The 23,075-nt window shown below is 42.3% G+C and overlaps 1 protein-coding gene and 1 long non-coding RNA gene across 2 annotated transcripts; one reads left to right on the forward strand and one right to left on the reverse strand.

Moving 5' to 3' along the window:
• The first annotated feature begins 1,259 nt into the window (after window positions 1-1,259).
• Window positions 1,260-5,891, forward strand: LOC133899277 (uncharacterized). The gene is made up of 2 exons (XR_009906338.1): window positions 1,260-1,476; window positions 5,633-5,891. It is a non-coding gene; the product is annotated as an uncharacterized LOC133899277 (long non-coding RNA).
• A 1,474-nt stretch (window positions 5,892-7,365) lies between these two features.
• Window positions 7,366-7,689, reverse strand: LOC133898543 (agamous-like MADS-box protein AGL62). Its single transcript, XM_062339256.1, has one exon. It carries the CDS (start codon window positions 7,687-7,689, stop codon window positions 7,366-7,368), a length of 324 nt encoding a protein of 107 aa, XP_062195240.1.
• Window positions 7,690-23,075: the final 15,386 nt, after the last annotated feature.

Genomic DNA, 23,075 nt, shown 5'->3' on the forward strand with positions numbered 1-23,075 from the left:
CCCGGCACCAAGCCACCTTACCCCCCCCCCCCCCCCCGGGGCTCCTTTCGCTGCTCTCTCCCTCCCCTCACTTCCTCTCAGCCGACGCAAGGACAAAGCCGAACCACCGCACAGAGGGCACCGCAGAGCACACCCAACTCCACTGCCTTTCTCTGCTGTGCCCGAGCCCACAACAGCCAAGCACAAGCTACGAGAAGGGAAGGAACAGCTCGCGAGGATCTTCTTCGATGTCCCCCGCGCGAGCCCCGTTGCTTTCCGGCCGAATCGGGATCTGCGTTGCTTCTTTCCCGACTCCGGTAGCTCGCTTCCCCCGGCCAAATTCCGAGCCGCCAAGCCCGGATCCATACCGTTGAGCACCAAGGAACACGGAGAAGGTTCGCTAAGAGCTTCACCAATTGGATCCCACCTTCCTCCCCGCCAGACTGAACCGCGAGCCACCTTCTTCCTCGGAGCCGGCAAGTCTTCTACACCCCTTCCGTCGTGCCACCTCTCTGCAGCTCCTCCCTCCAATCCACGTGCATGGTAAGCTTCGCAGTGCCCCGCTAGAGCTTTCACGTGCGCTGGATCCTCTTCAGCACAACGCCGGCGCGGCCACACGCGTGCGCCGTGCGCCGCCGCATTGCCCCGCTCATCAACAGCCGAAATGCGTCGGGCTCACCGGTCGAGACCTACCCGGGAGAACTTGCAATATTGCGCTGATGCTGCTCCCGCCATCTGCTGGCCTATGCTCGCCGCCGTTCACCGCCAGCCGGCCAACACAGTGCTGCAGCCATGGCCGGCACTGTGCTACGCGGCCGGTCAAGCTTGTTGACCTGGCACATGGTCCCTGGTCCCGCTGCTCCATCTCAGTGGCTAGACCAAGCGCGGTGTAAAGTAGTTTTGGCGCATTAAATGAAAATGAAAATGGAGAAATCGTATAATTGTTTAATCGGCTATAAAATTGAATAATCCTCAGAAAATGGAATATTGGTCCAAAAATTTCAAAGTAAATTTTGTAACTATTGTATGGTCCTACCCTACAGTATAGAAATACTGGTGCCCATGTAAATTGTAAGATCCTAATAAAAAAATATGAGACAAGGACCATTGTGTAATTAAAATATTAAGAGGGGCTTTAGCCAAAGTATATTAAGTGCATTTCATCCTAGAATCTATCTCTAGCTCTCTGCATGCATATACCTTGTCATCTTGTGATGAAGCAAAAGAAATAAGAAACATTTGAGATAAGAATGAGCCACGAAAAAAGGAAAAATAGTAAATTCATGGCCACGCATCCTTGTAGATAGAGACTAGGAACTCCATTGGGGTAGAAACCAACCTCAACCCAGGTTCAAGTCTACACTACATATTCTCCTCCCTCTCTGATTGTGGTCTGCACCAAAACACACCCAAAAAAAAAAATCCCAAATCAACAGGACGGTAAGGTTGAGAGAGGCTGAGAGAAATCAGGGGAAGTGAAGTGATTTTGCTACTAAGGTATGTATCTCCTCTAGAAGAGTATTGCCTCTGATTTCTACCTGTTCGTACTAGTTCCTTCCATACATGAATCTGCTAGTACTAGCAAGCACCGATCACTTTTGATTAGAGAAGGGTTAAGCTTTCATACTTACGAAATGTGCTTTGTTCTAGTACCAAGCTAACACTAACCTAAAGCTAACATCCTCATAGCTTACATACTACTACTAGTGCTGAACAAAGTAAGAACACACATATACTGTAGCTGCAATTGTTGAAGCTATAAACTGAATGAAAGTAGTCCTACTACTTCCTGGTATATGATGCTAACTGATGTGGAATAGTTCGTCGTAGTTGTTGTGGAGGCTACCGGAAAGAATAGCCTTACATACATGAACGTATGTTCAGAATAGCCTTACATACATGAGTTCAGACGTACAGATTAAATCTACAATGACTGATGCAAACATATTTGATCGTGCCACTGAAACAACTAAATAATGACTAAATAATTACCTTGTACTTGGGAAGAAACATGGAAAATGAATTGACACCGGACATTCAGCACATGAGGATCGGATGATAACTAGGACTCGAACTGAACTAGGCACATAATGATGATAACTAGGACTTGAACTGAACTTGCATCAGTGTATGGTAACACAGAGGACTGCTCTGAATATCTAAAATGTTCAGTTATGTGACAACTCTGAATGTTTCACAGTAAACATTAGCAACAATTTTCAGTAAGTTATATGAAACAATATAACCAAGACATAGTAATAATCATTCAAATGTGTTTAGGTGTTGACCTCTAGGAGTGCAAGGAAGAACACTTGAACATCTAGAAGGCAAGATGTGCATATCAGATACTTGTTCCACAACACTAGTAACTAAATGACATGCTCACTGACGACTGAAATGTTATCGTCATAATCTGGATAAAAAAAGTGGTAGTACTTAGCCTGGGATAGCCAGCTCTAGAAATAGCGATATGTGGCAAGGCCGATATCAGGGTAAGAAGGGCAAGCCTCACTCAAGTAAGGATGCTGGTGTTGGTTTCTCAGAGATGGGGTAATACCAATTGGTGGAAGTTATGACGATTTAACATGACACCTCTCTATAGAGATTTACCTAAAACACTGACACTGAATTGCTCTATATCTAACTTGTCAAAGATAATTGTCCTGTGGTAAGCAGGAACTTCAAGACCTGAATTATTGTATGCTTGTAAATCTACAATCACTTGCTGAGTATGTAATCATACTCATTTCTTGCTTTACTGATATGCGTAGATTTGATTGTCAATTGTTCAAATGAGGAGGAAAGTTTTGAAGGGATGGGGAGTGGCGTTGAGGAACAAAATTAGTAGTAGTAGTTCAATTTTACTTTTACAATAATCTGATGAACTCAGAGATGAAGTGTATTGTTGTTTAAATGTTACCTTGTGAGCCTGAAACTTGAATAAATCTTGATCTCAAAATTTTACTTGTCATGAATTTTCATTACATATTGCCTTGTACACATATGAGCACTAAAATACACAAGTGTATGGCGGTTGTCACCTCCATGAGCTTTAGTTTGGGGCGTGACATAAATTGCTATGGATTTTGTTTAAAGATTTAATTGTATTTAATCTTGTATAATTCACTATTAAATCATGGGATGTCCAAAATTTGTGAATCCAGTTTTATTAATCTTGTAAAAAAGAATAATTTTTAGGAAAAATATTGTCCAGCATGTTATAATAGTTTGGCCCATTGTTTTAACATGTGTTTGCTTTCACATTGTTGGCTTGTAAAAATTGTACAGAAAAGAATAAAAATAATTTATGGGTCAGACCACTTCTAGAAATCTGTATTAGGGTAACCCTACACATGAAAAATAATTTCGCGCGTCTTGTTTTGGACAGCACCTAGCTTTTTTCTTTATACCATGAGCATGTGCTTTACCAGTGATATAAGCCTCGCTAAGCACAATACTTTCGTAGCTCGAGGAGATCACACCACCTCCTCTACCAACTCGTCATCAGGATCTTGGGCACCTTAGTAGTGGCCACACCCTTTGCGGCTGTAATGCCCTAAAATTTTGGAAAGAAATTGGAAGTCGTCGTTTCTGGTTTTTTAGTATTGAATCTCTCTCGCCGGGAAAGAAAAGAGAAGAAATTGAAGCAAATTGCAGCAGTGTATTTCTTTTAAAATAGAGAAGCTTTAACTAGGAAGTGGGCTGAGCCAACCTGAGCTAGGACCGGTCAGCCCAACCCCTTCCCCTAGGCCCATGCGCCCTTTTTTTTCTTTTCCTTCTCTCTTCCTCCTCCAACCAGCCAAAGACCCTCCACCCGATCTGTTTTTTTTTTGCCTCCACCCGACAGCCCTAGCTTGCCTTCTCCCTTGTGCCGCCCCTCTCCCTCCCCTTGGTGGCGTCCCTGCTCCCTGCTCTGCCCTGCTGAAGGTGGCTGCTGCAGCTGGGATTTGGCAAAGAAGAGGAGAACAAGGGGAAGGGAAGGGCAGCAAGGAAAGCAAGGAGAAGAGGGGGAGAGGAGGTTTGGAGCTAGGGATTTTGGGGTTTTCTTGCTGTGGTGCCCTAAGGTAACAACTCTCCTGCTGTTCTTCATGTTTTAGTTGATGATTATGGTCGGTAGATCTTGGTTTGAGAGGTTTTGGTTAGGGGAATTTGTGGTTTGGGGTCGAACTGAGTGTTCTGCGCGCAGGCAGATTGAGCAGTGTGCGTGTTCTTGATGTTTCGGCGACCTAGATGATTTTTCCTGCAGAAGTGATCAACTAGAAAGTTGTAGCTAACTTCGAAACCTAGCTAACAGTGAAATTTCAGATTTTTTTTGGCCATGTGATTTAGGAGATATTGCTGTCTGAATCTGACTGTTGTACCTTTGTTGAATTTCTGTCAAAGTTGGATCTATTCTATTTTTGGGCATCTTAGTTGCCGAGCCAATTTTTCAGAATGCTAGAAGGTTGTAGAGGATTTATTAAGCTTTCCAATGGTGTGAACAATGCAATTTTTCATTGGTTGTAGCTCTAGTTACGCTGTTCTGAACTTTTCTGCAATTAATGGTTGACAGATTTCGTTGTCGAAGTTCAGAACTTGATTAGTCCTTGTTAGAGATGTTTTATGTAGATCTGAATGATACAAAAGTGGAAGCTTGTGTTATGATCTACATGTCCACAAAATTTTAGAATTTTTCGTTGAGTATTTCTGGAGATAAACAGGTTTAGGTGGCTGCTGTCTGAAATTGACGACATGTTTCTAGAGCTGTTTTGCTATGTCATTTAGGAGACCTTAGAGGCATGAAAAAATTGTGTCGTCACAACGAAAGTTGTAGCCCTTGTTCTGTAGTTTCTAAAAATGTATCCATTTGCTATTATATCTGTGGTAGAAAAATAGATACGAAAAAGATAAGTACTGTTGCTCCTGTCAAACTAATGCGTGTGTGCTGTTTTTGGTCGATATGTCTTGATTGAGGGTTTCGGGCGTAGGAGCGCTTTGTTTTATGTATTTGCATGTTATGAGGAGTGGTGGTGCTGAGTTATGGTTATGTTTAGGTGGTGGTTCTTCGTCTCACACTTGAAGTTGGCCATTATCGTCGGTAGAAGGCAAGTAAACGTAGCTATGTTGTTGCTACCGTTTTGACTTGTTATTTTCATCACCTACACCTTTATTTCAGAATCATGACAATTTAACTATGATCTAAACTTTATGTTATGCTTTATGTTTAAGCATGTTTAATCATTGACTTATATCTATCCTTACGTTGCTACAATTCTTGTGAGCTATATTGTTATTTGACTTGAGGATGAAGTTGAAGTATTATTGGTAGTATACTTTAATGCAATTGCAGCATAGTTCTAGCATGTGCACTTGTATTTGTATATGTATTGGAAGTTATGGCGTAAAGATCACGACTCTACCAGTATGTATCGTACGTTGCCCGAGGACGGGTGCGATGTAAAAGAAGACATATTATTGCATTCATATGCATTCCTGGAAATTAATAACATTTATATGTTATTGTAGATATGAAGTTACACATGTGGTTGTGATCTTTATTTGAAGTTATTCTTTAATGTTGTTAATACTATCCTAACATGTCTTATGTATTGAGAAAACTGTATTAAATCGATGCTTAATCAACTTGTGGTATTTGATGCATTACTCTTTCCAGGTATTTGATGCATGTCGTGAAGGGATGGGAATGTAGCAGCACATTTTGCACTTCATGTATGTAATTTTTTTTATCATTGTGTTGTATTAATAAATAAAGTTTAGTCCTTAGAGTTGCACATTTGAAGTTTAAAGTGTGGTGGTGAAGTTAAACTTAATATTTTCCTTTTGGTTCATGTTAGGATGTTTTTATCTGTTATTGTGATATTCTGCATATCTTGTTTATCTGTGTTAATGCTTCCGCGATGCTTATTTTTATAGAGGAGATGCTGCTATTTTTTTTTATTTTTATAGCAAGTTGTAGGTTGCGTAGTTTTGTGACATCTCAGATTTTTGACGTCCCTGAGGTGTTACAGCGGCCTTCTTCTCCGCTCGAGGCATCTCCGGCTACTGCACTTGAGTCTGCTTCGATAGCGCATCTACCCCCACCGTAGCCCCAACTGGCACCTCCTCCATGAGTTTGGCGCCAATGAGATAGACAAGCCCGACAAGACCTCGCCACTGCCCGAAGCTTGCCCATGCAAGCGCCCCCGTGGGGGCCATCCCTGCCTACCCGTGCTGTAGCGCATCAACTCTGGTGACTGGATGTGAGCTAGCATGGCTACTGCCTCAACCAGCAGCGTGGGAGGCGGCTGGTAGGAGCTGTCAACGTTAGGCAAGAAGGCTCAATGGTCACGACGGTCAGCATGGTGAAGACCACGGTGTTGATGATCACGTAGTCTGTTGTGAGCCCCAAGAGCGTAGATCTGAAGGACAAGTCCCAACAGCTACTAGATCCAGATCAACAGGGTCTTGCGCCATTCTCAGGGAGGTAAGAAACAGCAAGAATGATTCATGTATGTTTGTTTTCTTAGTTTCTTTCTTGAGTTGGACAAGTGAATTCGTGCTTCTATCCTTTATAGCAAGATTTGAGAGGCTTACTTCAAAATGGCTCCGTTGCAAGTGATTTATATTATGGTTCCTATAGATTAGCTTTACAGTTTTTGTGTTTGTGCTGATCTGTATGATATTGTGCAAAGAATAAAATAGCAAGTACATGTTGTGATGTATGAGAAATATCACATGTTTGCATTTGTGTGTTCTTGTTTCATTATGCGATTCGGTCAGTGACTCATCGGATCAGGACAGTGGTGGCAGCGACGGTGGCAATTACTGATCTGGCTCGAAATCGAGCCAGTTTGTTTTTTTTTTTTTGGCTCCTGAGAACATTTTTAGTGCCAGATGCTAACCATGAATCGGCACTGAAACTCATTATCAGTGCTAGTTCATAAACCTTCACTGAAGGCATAGACTTCAGTATCGAGTAATCATTGTTGATTTAAAAACCGTTACTGGTAGCGTTCTTTAGGCGACAGTGATAACCATTTCTGTAGTAATGATTATTCTAAAACTTGTAGCAATAAACCATAATTTTGGTTGTTGGAGAGATTCCCTCCCCATGGACACCACTAAGCAAGGGATCATTTACTTCAAATCCATCAATAAATCCGTTGCTCACCAAACTGGTATTGCGATCGATGCTGAAGATATGTCCATAATTAGTTGGGGCAGTGACCTTGGTGTTTGCCTTGCTTCTAGCAACACCTGATTGACGTTGCCCAGAACAACGCCATGTATTGCTTCTAGCTGCTTGTGGAACTCAAGAAGCTTATGTAGCCCCAATTCACAGACCTAGGCATTCAACCTTTGCATCACGCGTCCACCAATTTCCTCCTCAACTGCCTCTTGCACTCTCTACTTTCTCTTCTTCTCAGTCTCCAAAAACTGTTGCAACTCTGAGTACTTCTCATTCAACTGATGCACAGTGTTTGTCACCCCACCACTATCATTGCTTGCACCACCCGAAGCAGGGCCATTAGGACTGCCCGAAGTGAGGAAGTGGTCAATAACAGTCTCAATGGAGAGATGGCCAAAGGACAACGGTCTACCAGCAATTGCACCACACAGAATGGAAAGTTCACTAGCTTTCTTAAACAGGCCTTGGCGGCGCATGGAGAAGTATACCTGATGTGCTTCCTTATTCTTGAAGGGCATGATCTCATTCTGTTGCCTTCCCATGGATGCCTTTCCAGTAATATGTAGGTGAAGACACTACGTAAAAAACAGACATAGGAGACACAGTTTAGTGACGGATCATTACGCAACCTATCACTTATATCATCTTGGTTCGCGTCTATTTATAGACCCGTTATTGATACCAAATAATAGGTGACGATTCATAATATTACCTGTCACCAATAAGATAAGTGACAGGTAATAACTAAACCCGTCACTTATGATTTGGTCATAGGTAACGGGTAACCCTGCAACAGTAATAAGTGACGAGTCTCCCTGGGCCAATTATAAGTGACGGGTTATAATGCAACCCATCACTTATGATTCTTAATATGTGACGGGTAACCTTATCACCCGTCACCTATTACTCAACTTTATTTTAAGAGCTGGCCAGTCACTGTGCGGGTGAACAGTTACTGCACAGTACCACCCGCATAGATTTGCCCGATGTACCGCAATTTTCACCAGCTCATCTAGTATTCTCCAATATCTTATTGATTTGAAGTTTAAATTGGTGCTAGGTCTTTGAAGGTTCGCATCTCCCCTTTTCCTCTCCTCCTCTAAACCCTAATTGGTAGATTTGTTATGCTTTGAGTTGTAATCGACTGTTTTGCTTGTTTATCTAAAATCTTGGTACAAGTGAGTTGTATTTATGTAACATTTGATATTAGATTTGCCCGATGTACCGCGAGATGTCACTGATCTAGTGTATTTGTAGGAAATTTTTAATCGCATGCTTAACCACGAAATTAAGGTCATTGTTAATGAAGAATGAATGTTTTTACATTAATTGTAGATAACGGATAGAAGTTGGATGTACCTCGAGACCTGGACTTGTTCGAAGTACCTGAGCGGGGTAAAGCATTTCATGAGTGCTGCCTTGGTGAATTTGAAAGATCGTGGTAAAACGATAACGTATTGTCCGTGTCGCGACTGCAGGAATGAAAAGAAGTTCCTGAAACCAAACAATATCCATGCACACTTGGTCATGCGTGGATTTAAAGAGAATTATACATATTGGAACAAACATGGCGAAGAAGCCCTTAACGAGGGAGAGATGGATCGAGCCCTCCATATCGACAGTGTGGATCAAGGACTTACACCCGGTGAAATAGATCATGATCTCAGGGATGAGGACATATTAGGTTTGAATGATAATGATCTCAAGGATTTTGTGGAGAATGTGGATCAGATGGTGTGGGATGTCGAGCGGCACGACGAGTATAACAATGATGAGTTTGCTAAATTCTAGGAATTTGTACGGGATTCCAAGACGCCCCTTTATCTCAACTGTAAGGAGAAGTACACGTGGATATTTGAGAACCTAAAGCTTCTACAGCTCAATGCAACCCATGGTTAGACTAACAAGAGTTTTGAAGCATTGCTGGATCTGCTAAGGGACATGCTACCAGAGGGGAACTTGGTGCCCGAGGGCGTCTACAATGCGAAGAAGATAATTTGTCCTTTAGGACCGGAAATAGAAAAAATACATGCATGTAAGCAGGATTCTATCTTGTTTCGTGGGGAGTATGCAGAGCTGGATCAATGCCCCGTGTGCGGAACCCATCTATATAAGCATAGAAATGACGGTGGTGACGGGGATGAAGGCAAGAAAAGTAAAGGTGGTCCAAGGAAGGTGGTGTGGTATTTTCCTATAATTCCCCGTCTGAAGCGTCTGTTTACCAACATAAAGGAGGCTCAATTGGTGCGTTGGCATAAGAAGGGTTGTAAGAACGACACAATGATACGGCACCCGGCAGATTCTGCTCAGTGGCAAATCGTTGATTCCACATTTGGTTAGTTCACCAAAGAATTGAGAAATATTAGGTTTTCTATGAGCACAGATGGCATGAATCCATTCGGTAACATGAGTACCTCACATAGCACCTGGCCTGTTGTATTGTCGATCTACAACCTTCCACCCTGGCTTTGTAACAAGCGGAAATACATTATGTTGTTGATCTTGATATCAGGATCGAAACAACCTAACAACGATATAGATGTGTACCTTAGGCCTTTAGTCGATGATCTTAAGAAACTCTGGTTGGAAGGCGTCAAGGTTTGGGATCAATACAAACAAGAGTACTTTACCTTGCACTCCATGTTGTTTGTCACCATCAATGATCTACCAGCACTTCGTAACTTGTCAGATCAGAGCAAAAGAAAAGGTGAAGCTTGCCCCCATTGCTTAGATGTAACACCTGGTTTTTAATGGAACAAAACCAGACACAACACATGTATGCCAGGATCAAGTTTCATACATACATTTACATCATCAGCATCATTACAGTGTCAAAATTTACAATAACGATATAACCTATTACAAAGGACCCAAGGGTCAAAAAGAAAACACAGCGGAACTAAAAGATCTTCGCGTCAGCGGGGCTTCCATCTTCCACAGGTGTCAACCGGGGCACGCCAGCCTAGAACAGCATCTCCGGGTTGAAGTCATCCTCATCGAAGGAACCAGCTTCAAAGACGGCTTCTGAACAATAGGGATTGGTGGCGGTGGAGAAGGGGATTGGGCCGGCGCGAGGAGGAAGAAACGGAGCCGGGCTCGGCTTGGTCGGGCGGGCCCACGCGGCAGAGAAACAAGGGAGGGAGGGGCGGCTCGACTGCGCAGCAGGCCAGTTCGGCAAGGCAAACAACCAACCCGAGGGGAAAAGAAGAGGGAAACCGGGCTTCGGCCCAGCGCGGAAAAATGGCCAGCGGCCCATGCGGAAGAGAAGAGAGGGGGGGGAGGAGAGGGGTTGGGCCGGCAGGGAGATAGGGTCCGAGAGGAGTTTTTCAATTTTGAAAACATTTTCCTTTAAATATTTTGAACACAATTTCAAAAGAGTTTTAAACGAGCGATTTCTAGCAGACTTTTGCAAATATTTTTCAAGCACAAAAACCTATTGCAACTAAGACAGCATGAATGCAACAAACATTTAACCTAGGCCAAATTAAATTTAGAAACTAATTTTTCTATTAAAAAATTGCAACACCTATTTAATTTCTAGCAAAATTTTAAATTATTGCAAAAATTAAAATTTGGGGTTACAAACGTATCCCCCTTAGGATGAATCTCACCCTCGAGATTCGGAAGGATCAGAAAAAAAGATGGGGAAACTCGGCCTTCAGATCATCTTCTCTTACCTAGGTTGCTTCCTCTTCTGAATGATGCTTCCACTACACCTTGCACATATAGACTTGCCTGTTCCTGGTGACCCATTCTGACCTATCGAGAATCTTGACCGGATATTCTGAGTAAGAGAGATCTTCTCGCACATCCAGTTCTTCTACTGGCAACTGCTCTTCGAAAACTCTCAAACACTTTTTCAACTGCGACACATGGAAAACATAATGCACTCCTGTGGGTTGAGATGGCAACTCAAGCTGGTAATATAGTTCTCATCGTCTTCCCAGTATCTTGTACGGACCAATAAACCAAGGTGAAAGCTTTCCTTTGACCCTGATTCTGTGTAGACCTCTGATTGGTGACACTTTGAGATACACGAAGTCTCCTACTTCAAAAGTTAGTCCTTGAAGTTGATTATCTACATAGCCTTCTTTTTGTCTGGATAGAGCAGTTTTCAGATTATCTCTGATCTCTTGCACTTGTCTTTCTGCTTCTCTCAGAACTTTTGGACTGCAAACTTGGCTTTCCCCGGTTTGATTCTAGAACAATTGGGTTCTACACTTCCTTCCATATAAGGCTTCAAAAGAGACATCTTGAGGCAAGCTTGATAACTGTTATTGTACAAGAACTCCGCATATGGTAGATTCTTGTCCCAAGTATTACTATTATTCAAAGCACATGCTCTCAACATGTCTTCAAGGATTTGATTTACTCTTTCTGTCTGTCCATCAGGTTGCGGGTGATATGCTAAGCTGAAATTCAACCTTGTATCCATAGATTCATGTAGACATTGCTAGAAACATGAGGTAAACTGACTGCCACGATCAGATACAATTATCTTGGGTACTCTATGAAGACACACAATTCTAGACATATACATCTCAGCTTGTTTTTGGACCTCGATAGGATTCTTTGACTGGAATGAAGTGAGCTATTTTGGTCAACTGATTGACTATAATCCATATAGAATCATATCCTGATTATGTTTGAGGTAATGCACTATAAAATCTATGCTAATTTCTTCCCACTTCCATTCAAGTACTTTTAATGGCTGTAGCAGTCCTGCTGGTCTTTGATGCTCGGCTTTGATTCGTTGACAGATATCACACAAAGCCACGTATTCTGCTACTATACGTTTCATTCTGTACCACCAATTGCCAACTGGTTAGCAGACTCTTTCCTTAACATGGTTCTGGAAGACATATGTTTCAGAGCTAGTAAACTGTCATTATCTAGCTCCAGATTAACCTTCCCACTGTGGGGACTAGTTAGTTGATCAAGGAAGGGAACTTCCTTCAACCAGAACTCACACTTGCTTAATTTAGCATACAGTTGGTTTTCTCTGAGCTTCTGCAATACCTTTCTTTGGTGTTCCTCATGCTCTTCTTCATTCTTGGAGTAAATCAGAATGCCGTCAATAAATACCACGATGAACTTGTCCAAATACTTTATAAAGACTTTATTCATCGGATACATGAAATAATCTGAGGCATTGATCAAACTGAATGACATCATCGTGTACTCATTCCATCCATACTAGGTGATGAAAGCTGTCTTAGGGATATCTGATGCTTTGATCTTCAACTGATGATACCTATAGCGAAGATCGATATTAGAGAACACACATGCACCTCTAAGCTGATCAAATATGTCATTGATCTTGGGAAGAGGGTACTTATTCTTGATAGTCACTTCTGAGATCAGAGTGTGGCTTCTGAGTATCGTCCTTTCTTTGGCACACCATATTACTCCATTACTCTTACTGACTAGCCTCTTCCAAGAATAATATCTGGGTCTTTAGATTCCAGAACCAATGTATTAGCGGGAAAGTCTACCCCCCTTATAAATGTTTGAACCATACTCTTTGCTTCATTTTGAAAACTTTATTATTGACATTGATAAGGTGTATCTTACAATAGAAGTTTGATTCTATGAAGGAAAACATAATTCATTCTGGAAACTTTATTACACAATTGAACACGAATTTACATCACAAGGAATGTTCTTATGCCTGCTAAGCTTCTTTGATCTTGATGTTGTCGAGCTGATACTCATCATAGTTTGGTTAAGCTGATCTTTCTTTAAGTAGAAGCTTGAAACTTCTTGTGGCTAGTTAAAAACTTCTTCTGAATATTGAGGTCAAGTTGATCCAAAGTAGGATACATTGCTGGACACCTGTAGATTCGATGTAGAGGTCCTCCACAGTGAAAACACACTTTCACGTTGGGAGGAGGGCGATATCTTTTAGAACACTTGTTGATAAAGTGTCCTTCATCACCACAGTGTAAACACACTTTCTTCGCATCTGGCACAAGAATCCTCAGGGGACATTGGCTAGCACAATGTCTTTCTTCTCGGCAACGAAAACACATCTTCCTTGTGGGAGTACTTTGGGATTTGCCCTGGACCTGTGGAACTTCCTGATTGACAAAACCATGTGCTTGTTCTTGCGTGGAACATAGCCGAGAACTGTTGTTTTCCTGTCGGTCTTCCAAAGCTCTTTTCCCTTTCTTGTTGTTGCCCTGTTGTCTAAGCTTGTCTTCTGCACCCAGTGCTTCTTCTTTGAGCTTGACGGGACCCTATTGATCTTGACTATCTTGAGTTGCAGCTTGAAAGTCAAGACATTCTAAATGCTGAACTGAGGTCTTCATCTAGGGCTGAGGGTTGATCTGGTTCCGATTGGGGTACGTCTTAGGACAATATCTCACAATGTGTCCTTCTCCTCCGCAAAGGTAACACACTACTTTCTTTATAGTAGAATCATGGGGTTTGTTTTCGTCCAGATTTGCAAGTTGAGGAATCAAAATGTTGGGACGTGGGAGAGAAGCATTTCCTGCCATACCGTCCATTGCTTGACTGACAGGATTGTCCTGTTGCACTGATCTAACTTGATTTTTGCACCTTTTGGAACGTTTGGCTTTATTCGGTTGAAATTCACTATAGGTGATCACCCAATCACTGATGTCGAGATCCCGAGGGTCACTTTGCGTCCTGGTGTCCTGTTGTCCATAGTTATTCTGATCGATCACCTGGCTTCCATTACGTGCTTGGGTTTGAGACCGGGTAGGCTTTAGAATGTTGGTGTTGACGTGATTTGGAAACTTCTTAGGACACCTATTCACATAATGTCCTTCGTCTCCACAATGGAAACAACGTTTGCTTGAGGCGGGAGTAGTTGGACTATTCTTGGCTTGAGGATGGGCAAGCAGAATAGAACGTGGTGTCTCATAATCAAAGTGTTGAACAGGTGCATGGAGTTGAGACCTGTACTGATTGTCGGGATAAAGCAAAGGCCCTTGCTGAAGAGATTGAGTTGACACACAGGAACATGCATTGCTTCCTTGTCCTTGGAATGGTATCTTCCTCACTACGTCAGGACAGGGATGTAGTAACACACATATATGTTACTATATATCAATAAATGTGTTACAGAGGTTTGTAGTAACATATTTGATATGTGTCCTTGTTGCCTATGTTACTATGATAGTCTATTGTCGCACATATTGTTATTTCTATATGTAATAAAAGGTGTTACAACTAAACTATAGTAACACATATGATATATGTTACTATAGGCAGTAGTAACATATTTTTCATGTAGCATGCATTTTTTAGGGAAAAAAGCAACTTCTGAGAATCGATCCAGGATGCCTCCCTAGCAAGCAAAGTGTACTACCGCTGCACTATTATGTCTTATCATTAATAGTTTTTTCTATTTTTTCACATAACTTTCCTTCATATTATGTGTTCCTATAGAGATTGTTTTTGTAACACCTTTTATACAGCTTTCCTACATATTATGTGTTCCTATAGCGCTTCTTTTTGTAACACATTTTCTATAGCTTTCCTGCATATTATGTGTTCCTGTAGCGCTTCTTTTTGTAACACCTTTTCTATAGCTTTCCTACATATTATGTGTTCCTATAACGCTTCTTTGGTAACACCTTTTTATATAGCTTTCTTGCATATTACGTGTTCCTATAGTGCTTCTTTTTGTAACACCTTTTCTATAGCTTTCCTGCATATTATGTCTTCCTATAGTGCTTCTTTTGGTAACACCTTTTCTATGTGTTCATGTACCCCTTTCATTGCAACGCCTTTTTGAATCTCATGATGCATGTGTTACAGCCTACCTTTGTAACACGTTTGATGTGTTGCTGCAATATTCTTTTGTAACACATTTTTTTAATGTGTTACAGGAATGTATTGCCAAAGCTATGTTTTCTAGTAGTGCCTCTTGTTGTCCTGCTAACTATTCTCACTTTTTGCACTCAGACCTTTATTGGCTTGTAGCAACCTTTCCATATTCTGAGCCATGCTTAGGAGAATCTGAGTCTGTGTTGCTAGAAGTTGCTCCTTGTTGAACTGTGGAAGCGTATGCTGGTTGTTGTCGTTGTTGTCAGGATTGGCATCCTCACCATACTAGTCTTCTTTTGTGTTCACCATCTGGTCAGGATTGAAGGAGGTTAGAGCAAGAAGAGAAAGGACTAGAAGGAGAAAACCCAGCTATACTCTAAACTATAGAGATATATAAGGAATGTCGTTGTTACCAAATGCTAAAGCATCTTTCAACGCATTCCAGCACTCAAGCAGAAAATCCAAATCACTCAAAGCACATTACAGAAAAGCACACTACAACAACGATCTAACGTTCTAAAGAGAGAAAAGGGAACATCCTCCTATAACTTGAGAAACTAAAACTAAGCAGCGCGGAGGTAGATCTTCAAGTCTTCAGTGTTGTGGTAGATGATTCTTCCTCGCAGTGGAGAGTCTTCACTTCATCATCGAAATCTTCATACGAGGTAGAAGCACCAAGCGAGATCTTCAGAGCATCCTCCTTGATCAGGGAAATCGAGACTGGTTAACAGCTAAAAGTTGTTTTTTAAAATATGACCTTAAGGCACGACCATTCTATCTAGGTTGCGTCCTACGGTCAACACGGCTCTGATACCACCTCTGTAACACCTGGTTTTTAAAGGAACAAAATTAGACACAATACATGTATGCCAGGATCAAGTTTCATACATGCGTTTACATCATCAGTGTATCATTACAGTGTCAAAATTCACAATAACGATATAACCTATTACAAAAGGACCCGAGGGTCAAAAAGAAAACACAGTCGAACTAAAAGATCTTCAGTGTCAGCGGGGCTTCCATCTTCCACAGGCGTCAACTGGGGTATACCAGCCTAGAATAGCATCTCCAGGTTGAAGTCATCCTCATGGAAGGAACCAGCTTCAAAGACGGCCTCTGAACAGTAGCAGAATGCAAGAAAGAAATGGAGCAACGGGTGTGAGTACAACAATATACTCCGCAAGTGTATTGAAAATATGCTGTGGGGCTTAAGCCAAGGAGAGGTTAGACACTGGTTAACTGCACTAAGAAACTATGACCTACCTTTGACTCCAACAACAGGCATCCTATTTACTAAGTGAGGAGACACAACTGTAACAGAAGGACTGACTTATCGGATTCCATCCGACTACCCAGACTCACCAGATAATACTATTACCTGGCTACCCACCCAACCATACCAAACCTGATTCCAACTAATCCTGAAGAAGTCCAAGCTCGCTCTTGTCCGTGAGCACAGCTGATCGACCAGATTGATACTCTGCAGAGTTTGCACAGCTCCATGAGTCGTGATTCCCGTGTTGCTCCATACTTCCGAGGTAAGGAGTCAGGGTCTCACTACAAGGCCTTTACAAAGCTCCCGCCGACTTATAGGCACCCACTAAGGTTTCACTGCTAACAGACGACTAAGTCGCTGAAGAAGCCCCCTCTTGTGCCACTTACTCAACCAATGGTGCCCACAGAATCGGAGGGTGGCTAATTAGTTGGCTAGGTCGTACCTATTTAGGCCTCGTGGTTGTACGGGTATAACTTGGTTACATGTCCAAGAACCGGTCCTTAGGACCCTACACAGGAACAACCACAAACATATTGTGTAGCACTACTTCAAACCAACCATCCTATAAGGATCCCTATACCATGTTGCTACACAAAATACCATTTCCAATTCTTGTTACATAGACATTAGTCAAGATTATCAATTACCCCAACTATGACTGCACTAGCATAAACTACCCATTTTAACTCATGATACTCCAACGGCAACAAGGAATATTCATACAAAAACTAGTAAACCATAACATGGGATTCCAGATTTGACAAGCATGCATTGAAGGATAAAAACTACACATGAGTCCTAAAATTAGGAGCAAGATGTTCAAGGACACTTGCCTTCAGCGAAGGGTTGCTCGAAGTCTTGAAACCCTTGATCTTGCATATTCTTGAGCTGCTCACCTCCTAATCGATAAACCGGAAAAATCACACACAACAAAACTCTAAGAACAGTACATCAAACAGTACTAAAACTATGTAAAAATTTGGGCGTGAAAATCGTCTAAATCGGAGCTAAAACGAGAAAGTTATGTTATAAACAAGGTTAGGGTTAAATATGTAAAAGAAAAGGACTTAATTTGAATAAAAACAGAGATGTCAGGGGCCTTTGGGTAAATATGGAAAAGTGCAGGGGCTTAAGTGTAAAAGTGCCATTTCCCCGAATTAAAATAATTCGAAAAAGCTGAGTGGATAAAAGCTTATGACGTGGCATGACACAAAGGTGATTTTGGTGAGGTGGCACTGGTGCTGACTGGATTACATCTATTTGAATCTAGACCGCTCATCTCAAAACCGATGGTCATGGTCTAAAGGGGGAAGGGGTATATTTTGCTTCTAATTTGGTTCACTCATCTTGGATCCGACGACTAAAGGGATGGGGCGGTGCTATGGAGGGGGTGGGCGGTCGAACAGAGGCCACCGACGGTGGTGGGAGGAAACGGTGGCGGCGTGCTCACCGGAATCAAGCTGCGGCTCACCAGCGATGTCGGCAAGCGGCGGAAAAGAGAGAGGGGCGAACGGAGAACTCACCAAGGTGCTTGACGGCTTCGAGAAAGCGGTGAATCGGTCCGGCGATGGGAGAGGCGGAGTCGGCTCTTGGTGGCTCGGTGACGGCGAAGCTCTGGTGGCTGGGAATTGGTGAGAAGCGGCGGGATCGACTCCGCGTGAGCTTGTGGTTCCGGATACATCGTCGATGAGGGCGGAGACCGTTCGGACGTGGACATCCCGCGCGGCGGAGCTTCCAGTCGGAGCTCGGGAAGAAGATGCATCGATGAACAAACTGAGCAGGAATCAAGGGGGAAATGGGGGAAAACTGTGCGAAAACTCGCCATGAAGGTGATCAGCAGCTTATATGGGCACGAGAGGGAGAGGGACGGCCGAAGTTTGAAGAGAAGTGGCCAGCGGCCATGGCCTTCAAGTGCGTCGGTTTCTAGCTTGGATTGAGCAAAAGAGGGAGTTAATGAAGGGGGAAACGGTGGGAGGCTCCTTGATGGGGGCATAGGGCATTGATTCCGGCCGTTACGAAGAGGAGAACAGCGCGGGAGGGCGCGGGATTGGCGGCGGTGGAGAAGGGGATCGGGCCGAGTGCAAGGAGGAAGAAACGGAGCTGGGCTCGGCTCGGTCGAGCGACTCACTCGGGTGGGGCCACGTGGCAGAGAAACAAGGGAGGGAGGGGCGGCTCGGCTACACAGCAGGCCAGTTCGGTAGGGCAAATGGCCGGCCTGAGGGGAAAAGAAGAGGGAAACCTGGCGGCCCAGTGCGGAAAAATGGCCCCGGCCCATGCGGAAGAGAAGAGAGGGGGGGGGGGGAGGAAAGGGGTTGGGCCGGCAGGGAGATAGGGTCCAAGAGGAGTTTTTCAATTTTGAAAACATTTTCCTTTTAAGATTTTGAACACAATTTCAAAAGAGTTTTAAACGAGCGATTTCTAGCGGACTTTTGCAAATATTTTTCAAGCACAAAAACCTATTGCAACTAAGACAGCATGAATGCAACAAACATTTAACCTAGGACAAATTAAATTTAGAAATTAATTTTTCTATTAAAAAAATTGTAACACCTATTTAATTTCTAGCAAAATATTAATTATTGCAAAAATTGAAATTTGGGGTGTTACATTAGATGACACATGCAGTTTGAGGTTGAACAACTCAAAGAAAACATTGTACATGCGGCATCAACGTTTCCTTCCCAGGAAGCACCCATACCGAAACATGGACAAGCAGTTCGATGGCACAGGTTAGAAAGCGTTGCCTCCGAGGCATTTTAGTGGGGAAGATGTCCACAATCAGGTTAAAAATATCAATGTTGTCCTTGGCAAGCAAAATCAATCCTCTAAGGTTGATGAATAGTTAGGAATGTGGAACAAGAAATCAATACTATTCGAGCTAGAATATTGGGAAAAATTAGATGTTCGCCACTCTATCAACAACATGCATGTAAAGAAGAATATCTGCGAGAGTCTGATCGGTATATTGCTCCAAATGAAGGGAAAAGGAAAGGATCATAAGAACGCACGAGCTGACCTTGAAGAAATGGGCTTAAGGCCGGAGCTCCATGCACAAGATACGGACAAAGAAAAACACCTACCCCCACCAGCTATCACTCTCTTCAGGAAGGAGAAAAAAGAATTATGTGAGTTCTTGCATAGTGTAAAAGCTCCCTCCGGTTACGTGTCCAACATCACAAGACTTGTTTCGGTGAAAGAGCTGAAAATGAATTTTACCATGATGAAGTCCCATGATTGTCATGTGATGATGACGTCACTGCATGTGGTAGCTATTAGGAACATCCTCCCAATAAAGGTTCACGAGGCTATCCTGAGCCTGTGCTTTTTCTTCAATGCAATTGAACAAAAGGTGCTCGATCCAGACTCGCTAGAGGAGTTAGAAAGAAGACACGTTGAGACTCTATGTATTCTTGAGTGTATTTCCCATCATCCTTTTTCGATATCATGGTACATCTCACTGCTCAGCTTGTGAAGGAGATACACCACCTTGGCCCCGTGTTCCTGCATCACATGTTTCCATACGAGAGATATATGGGCGTTCTCAAGTCGTACGTAAGGAATCGAGCCTTTCCTAAGGGATGCATCGTGAAGGGTTATGCGATGGAGGAGGCATTGGAGTGGACTGTTAATTACATTGACCCAAATAACCCAATTGGTGTGCCTAAGTCTCGCCATGAAGGGAGGCTTGCAGGTGTGGGTGTTCTGGGGAAGATGGTAATAACTCCTGATCTGAAGGCTTACGACCAAGCTCATTTCCTTGTGCTACAACAAATGAGCGAAGTGTGCTGATATGTCGATGAGCACAAACAGAGGCTGCTTGAGAGAATCCAGGGCAGACCAAAGCTTGGGTTGCGAGGCAACATATGCGAAGGTTCACAACTTGGTTTCGAGATCAAATCAGACAATCTAGTATTCCTACAAATGCTCTGATAAAAAAACTGGCATCAGACCCTATATACACAATTATGACATATCAAGGGTACGATATAAACGGATACACATTTTACACGGTTGCCCAAAATGAGAAGAGCATATACCAGAACAGTGGTTTCTGTATAGATGCTTATGACAACGACATGCAGAGGTGCACATACTACAGTCAAATAGAGGAGATCTGGAAGCTGAACTACTTGGGATTCAAGGTAGCTCTATTTCGGTGTCCTTGGGTACATGGGGTAAAGGGCGTCACTAATGACAAGTATGGGTTCACTAGCGTTGATATCAAACATGTCGGGTACAAGTCTGAACCCTTCGTACTCGCTAAAGATGTTCACTAAGTCTTTTATGTGACTGACACAACAAAGAATAAACGCCATGTGGTTCTCGCTGGGAAAAGACACATCGTCAGAGTTGCAAACGTCGTTAATGAGGAGGAGTTCAATCAATTCGATGAAATTCCCCCTATTGCTACTGTAGTCATGCCATGCCTTTCACTGATCGAGGAAACTCCATACATCCGCTACAACCATAACAAAGGGATCCATGTCAAGAAAGCATGAAAACGGCGATTTTGAATTTCAGTGTCAAATTTGTAATATCAATGGCAATTTTGACATTTAGATTTCAAGTTATTTGAATCTGTAATATTAATGTCAAATTTAAATTTTAGGTTTCAAGTTACTTGAATTTGTATTATTAATGCAAAATTTGAGTTTTAGGTTTTAAGTTATTTGAATTTGTAATATTAAATCAAATTGGAATTTTAGGTTTCAAGTTATTTGAATTTGTGATATTAATGCAAAATTTGAATTTTAGGTTTCAAGTTATTGAAATTTGTAATATTAATGTCAAATTTGAATTTTAGGTTTGAAGTTATTGGAATTTGTAATAGATAATAGGTGACGGGTGATATTACTAAACCGTCACTTTTATAGATAATAAGTGACGGGTAAATAACATTACCCGTCACCTATGACTTATGCGTACATCCCGAGTCGACATAAAAGGTGACGGGTGATATTATTAACTTGTCACTTTTAGATATAATAGGTGACAGTTAAACAACATTTCCCGTCACCTATGACTTATGCGTACATCCCGAGTCGACATAAAAGGTGACGGGTGATATTAGTAATCCGTCACCTTTTAGTTACAATAAGTAACCAGTGATAATCATAGGTTACCCATCACTTATGACTTGTTTGTATATATATAACCCTAGCTAGTCCTTGCGCGCAAGCACTTTCATTTTGCCTAAGTTTTTTGCTCGCGCGTGCCAAGTTTCGCCGTCGACGAGCCCATCAGCATCGCCGCCCCCTCCTCCACTGTCGACGAGCCCATCGGCATCGCCGCCCCCTCCTCCGCAGCCCTCTTCGCCCTCCCCGCGCACCCTGGCCTCCATGTGCTGCCCCAGCCTCCCCTCGTTGCCCTGGCCTCCTCGTGCCACCCCGGCCTCCCGGCGCCACCCCGGCCTCCTTTGCCCCAGCCTCCGCCGACTGACCACCATAAGGCTCAATGTAACACCTGTACATTCAACAATGCAGAGCGTGCAGTATGTTACCTTTGTGATCAACTATATCAAAGATGAAGCGATGTGTTGGGATTTTGCAGATGCACGACACTTAGGCCGTATCATGAGGAGAGAGTAGTTCTGTACAGGCTATTTTTTTCTTTCTCATTGCTCTATTTTTGTCCAGTGTATATAGTAAAAAATGGAGCTAGCAAGGGCAATGGCCACGTGCTTGTGAAAATGGCAATTATTTTCTAACATAATTACATTCTAAATTTTTGCTAAGACTCATAGTTAAATAATAATTGAAGTATACTTTTTTAAGTAAATTTTGATTACTTCGCAATGGAGGAAAGAAATTAATGGGCATATATGTTCATTGGGGTACTGACTGGTGTAAGAGTTCTTGTCACCATATATAGGAATATATAGATTGTTATATATGAAAGTGTGTGTATACATACATTATGCCTAATATACTAGCAGCCTTTCAACCTTTTGCAATCTCTCTAGAAATAGCAAAGTGAGACAATCTACCTTGAGCCTATAGAGCATCTCTGTACTTATTTCTATCTATTTATGCTGAGTACATAGTTGAACTCTTGTTATTGTTACGCCAAGTTGATTAGTCAAGCATTGATCCATGGAAATGTATGCATCTACATATGGGTCTTCAAAGCCTGAGCTAGCTATATCTTATTGCCATCCATTATATGGATTCTGCAACTACTAGAATTGCTATATAAGGGTCCATTACACACTCCACGGGCAACACTACTAGAATTTTGCATTATTGAGCAATATTTTCAACTATAAAGCCACCTATTGAGCTAATAACTGGTCGTTTTAAATCAAATTGGGATCATAAAACCAATCATGTTTTCCATAAACAAACAATACATTAAGGACCTATACCATCCATAATGGTAGCCATAACTATAAAAGTTCACCTATATAGTCTCATTCTGATCTTCTCCTCCATTTGAACATTGTTTATCACCAATCCAATTTTGGTAAGACTTGATCAGAATCGTAGTTCAGATCCAAGTCAGTTCAGTGAGGGTGACTGTAAAAGTCACCAAATGGGTTCGGTCCGTCTTTTCCTTATCTTTGTTTGTCCCCCAAAAAAAGGTACGAGAGGATGTTGTAGTTGTCTGGGATGGACACGACTTCTTCTAACGCTAGAATACCATAGGAAGAAACCTGGGACCAGAGCATGTCGTGAAAGACGCACATATAACCTTGCCTTTCTTAAGTATGTCACTATGTGCATGTATGTGCCACTACATGTTTAGGTTCGAAAAGGTTCGTACATAGCTTGTTTAAGGTAATAAATATATTCTTCAAAGAATTACTATTGCACAGGCACCTAGCATTGACCATCCACTTGACATATTAGTAAAACA

This window comes from Phragmites australis, chromosome 18 (assembly GCF_958298935.1).
Source record: "Phragmites australis chromosome 18, lpPhrAust1.1, whole genome shotgun sequence".
Classification (NCBI taxonomy): domain Eukaryota; kingdom Viridiplantae; phylum Streptophyta; class Magnoliopsida; order Poales; family Poaceae; genus Phragmites; species Phragmites australis.

Excerpts from the sequence above, each read along its gene's own strand:
- LOC133898543 (XM_062339256.1), bottom strand. The coding sequence starts at position 7,689 with ATGGGAAGGCAACAGAATGAGATCATGCCCTTCAAGAATAAGGAAGCA.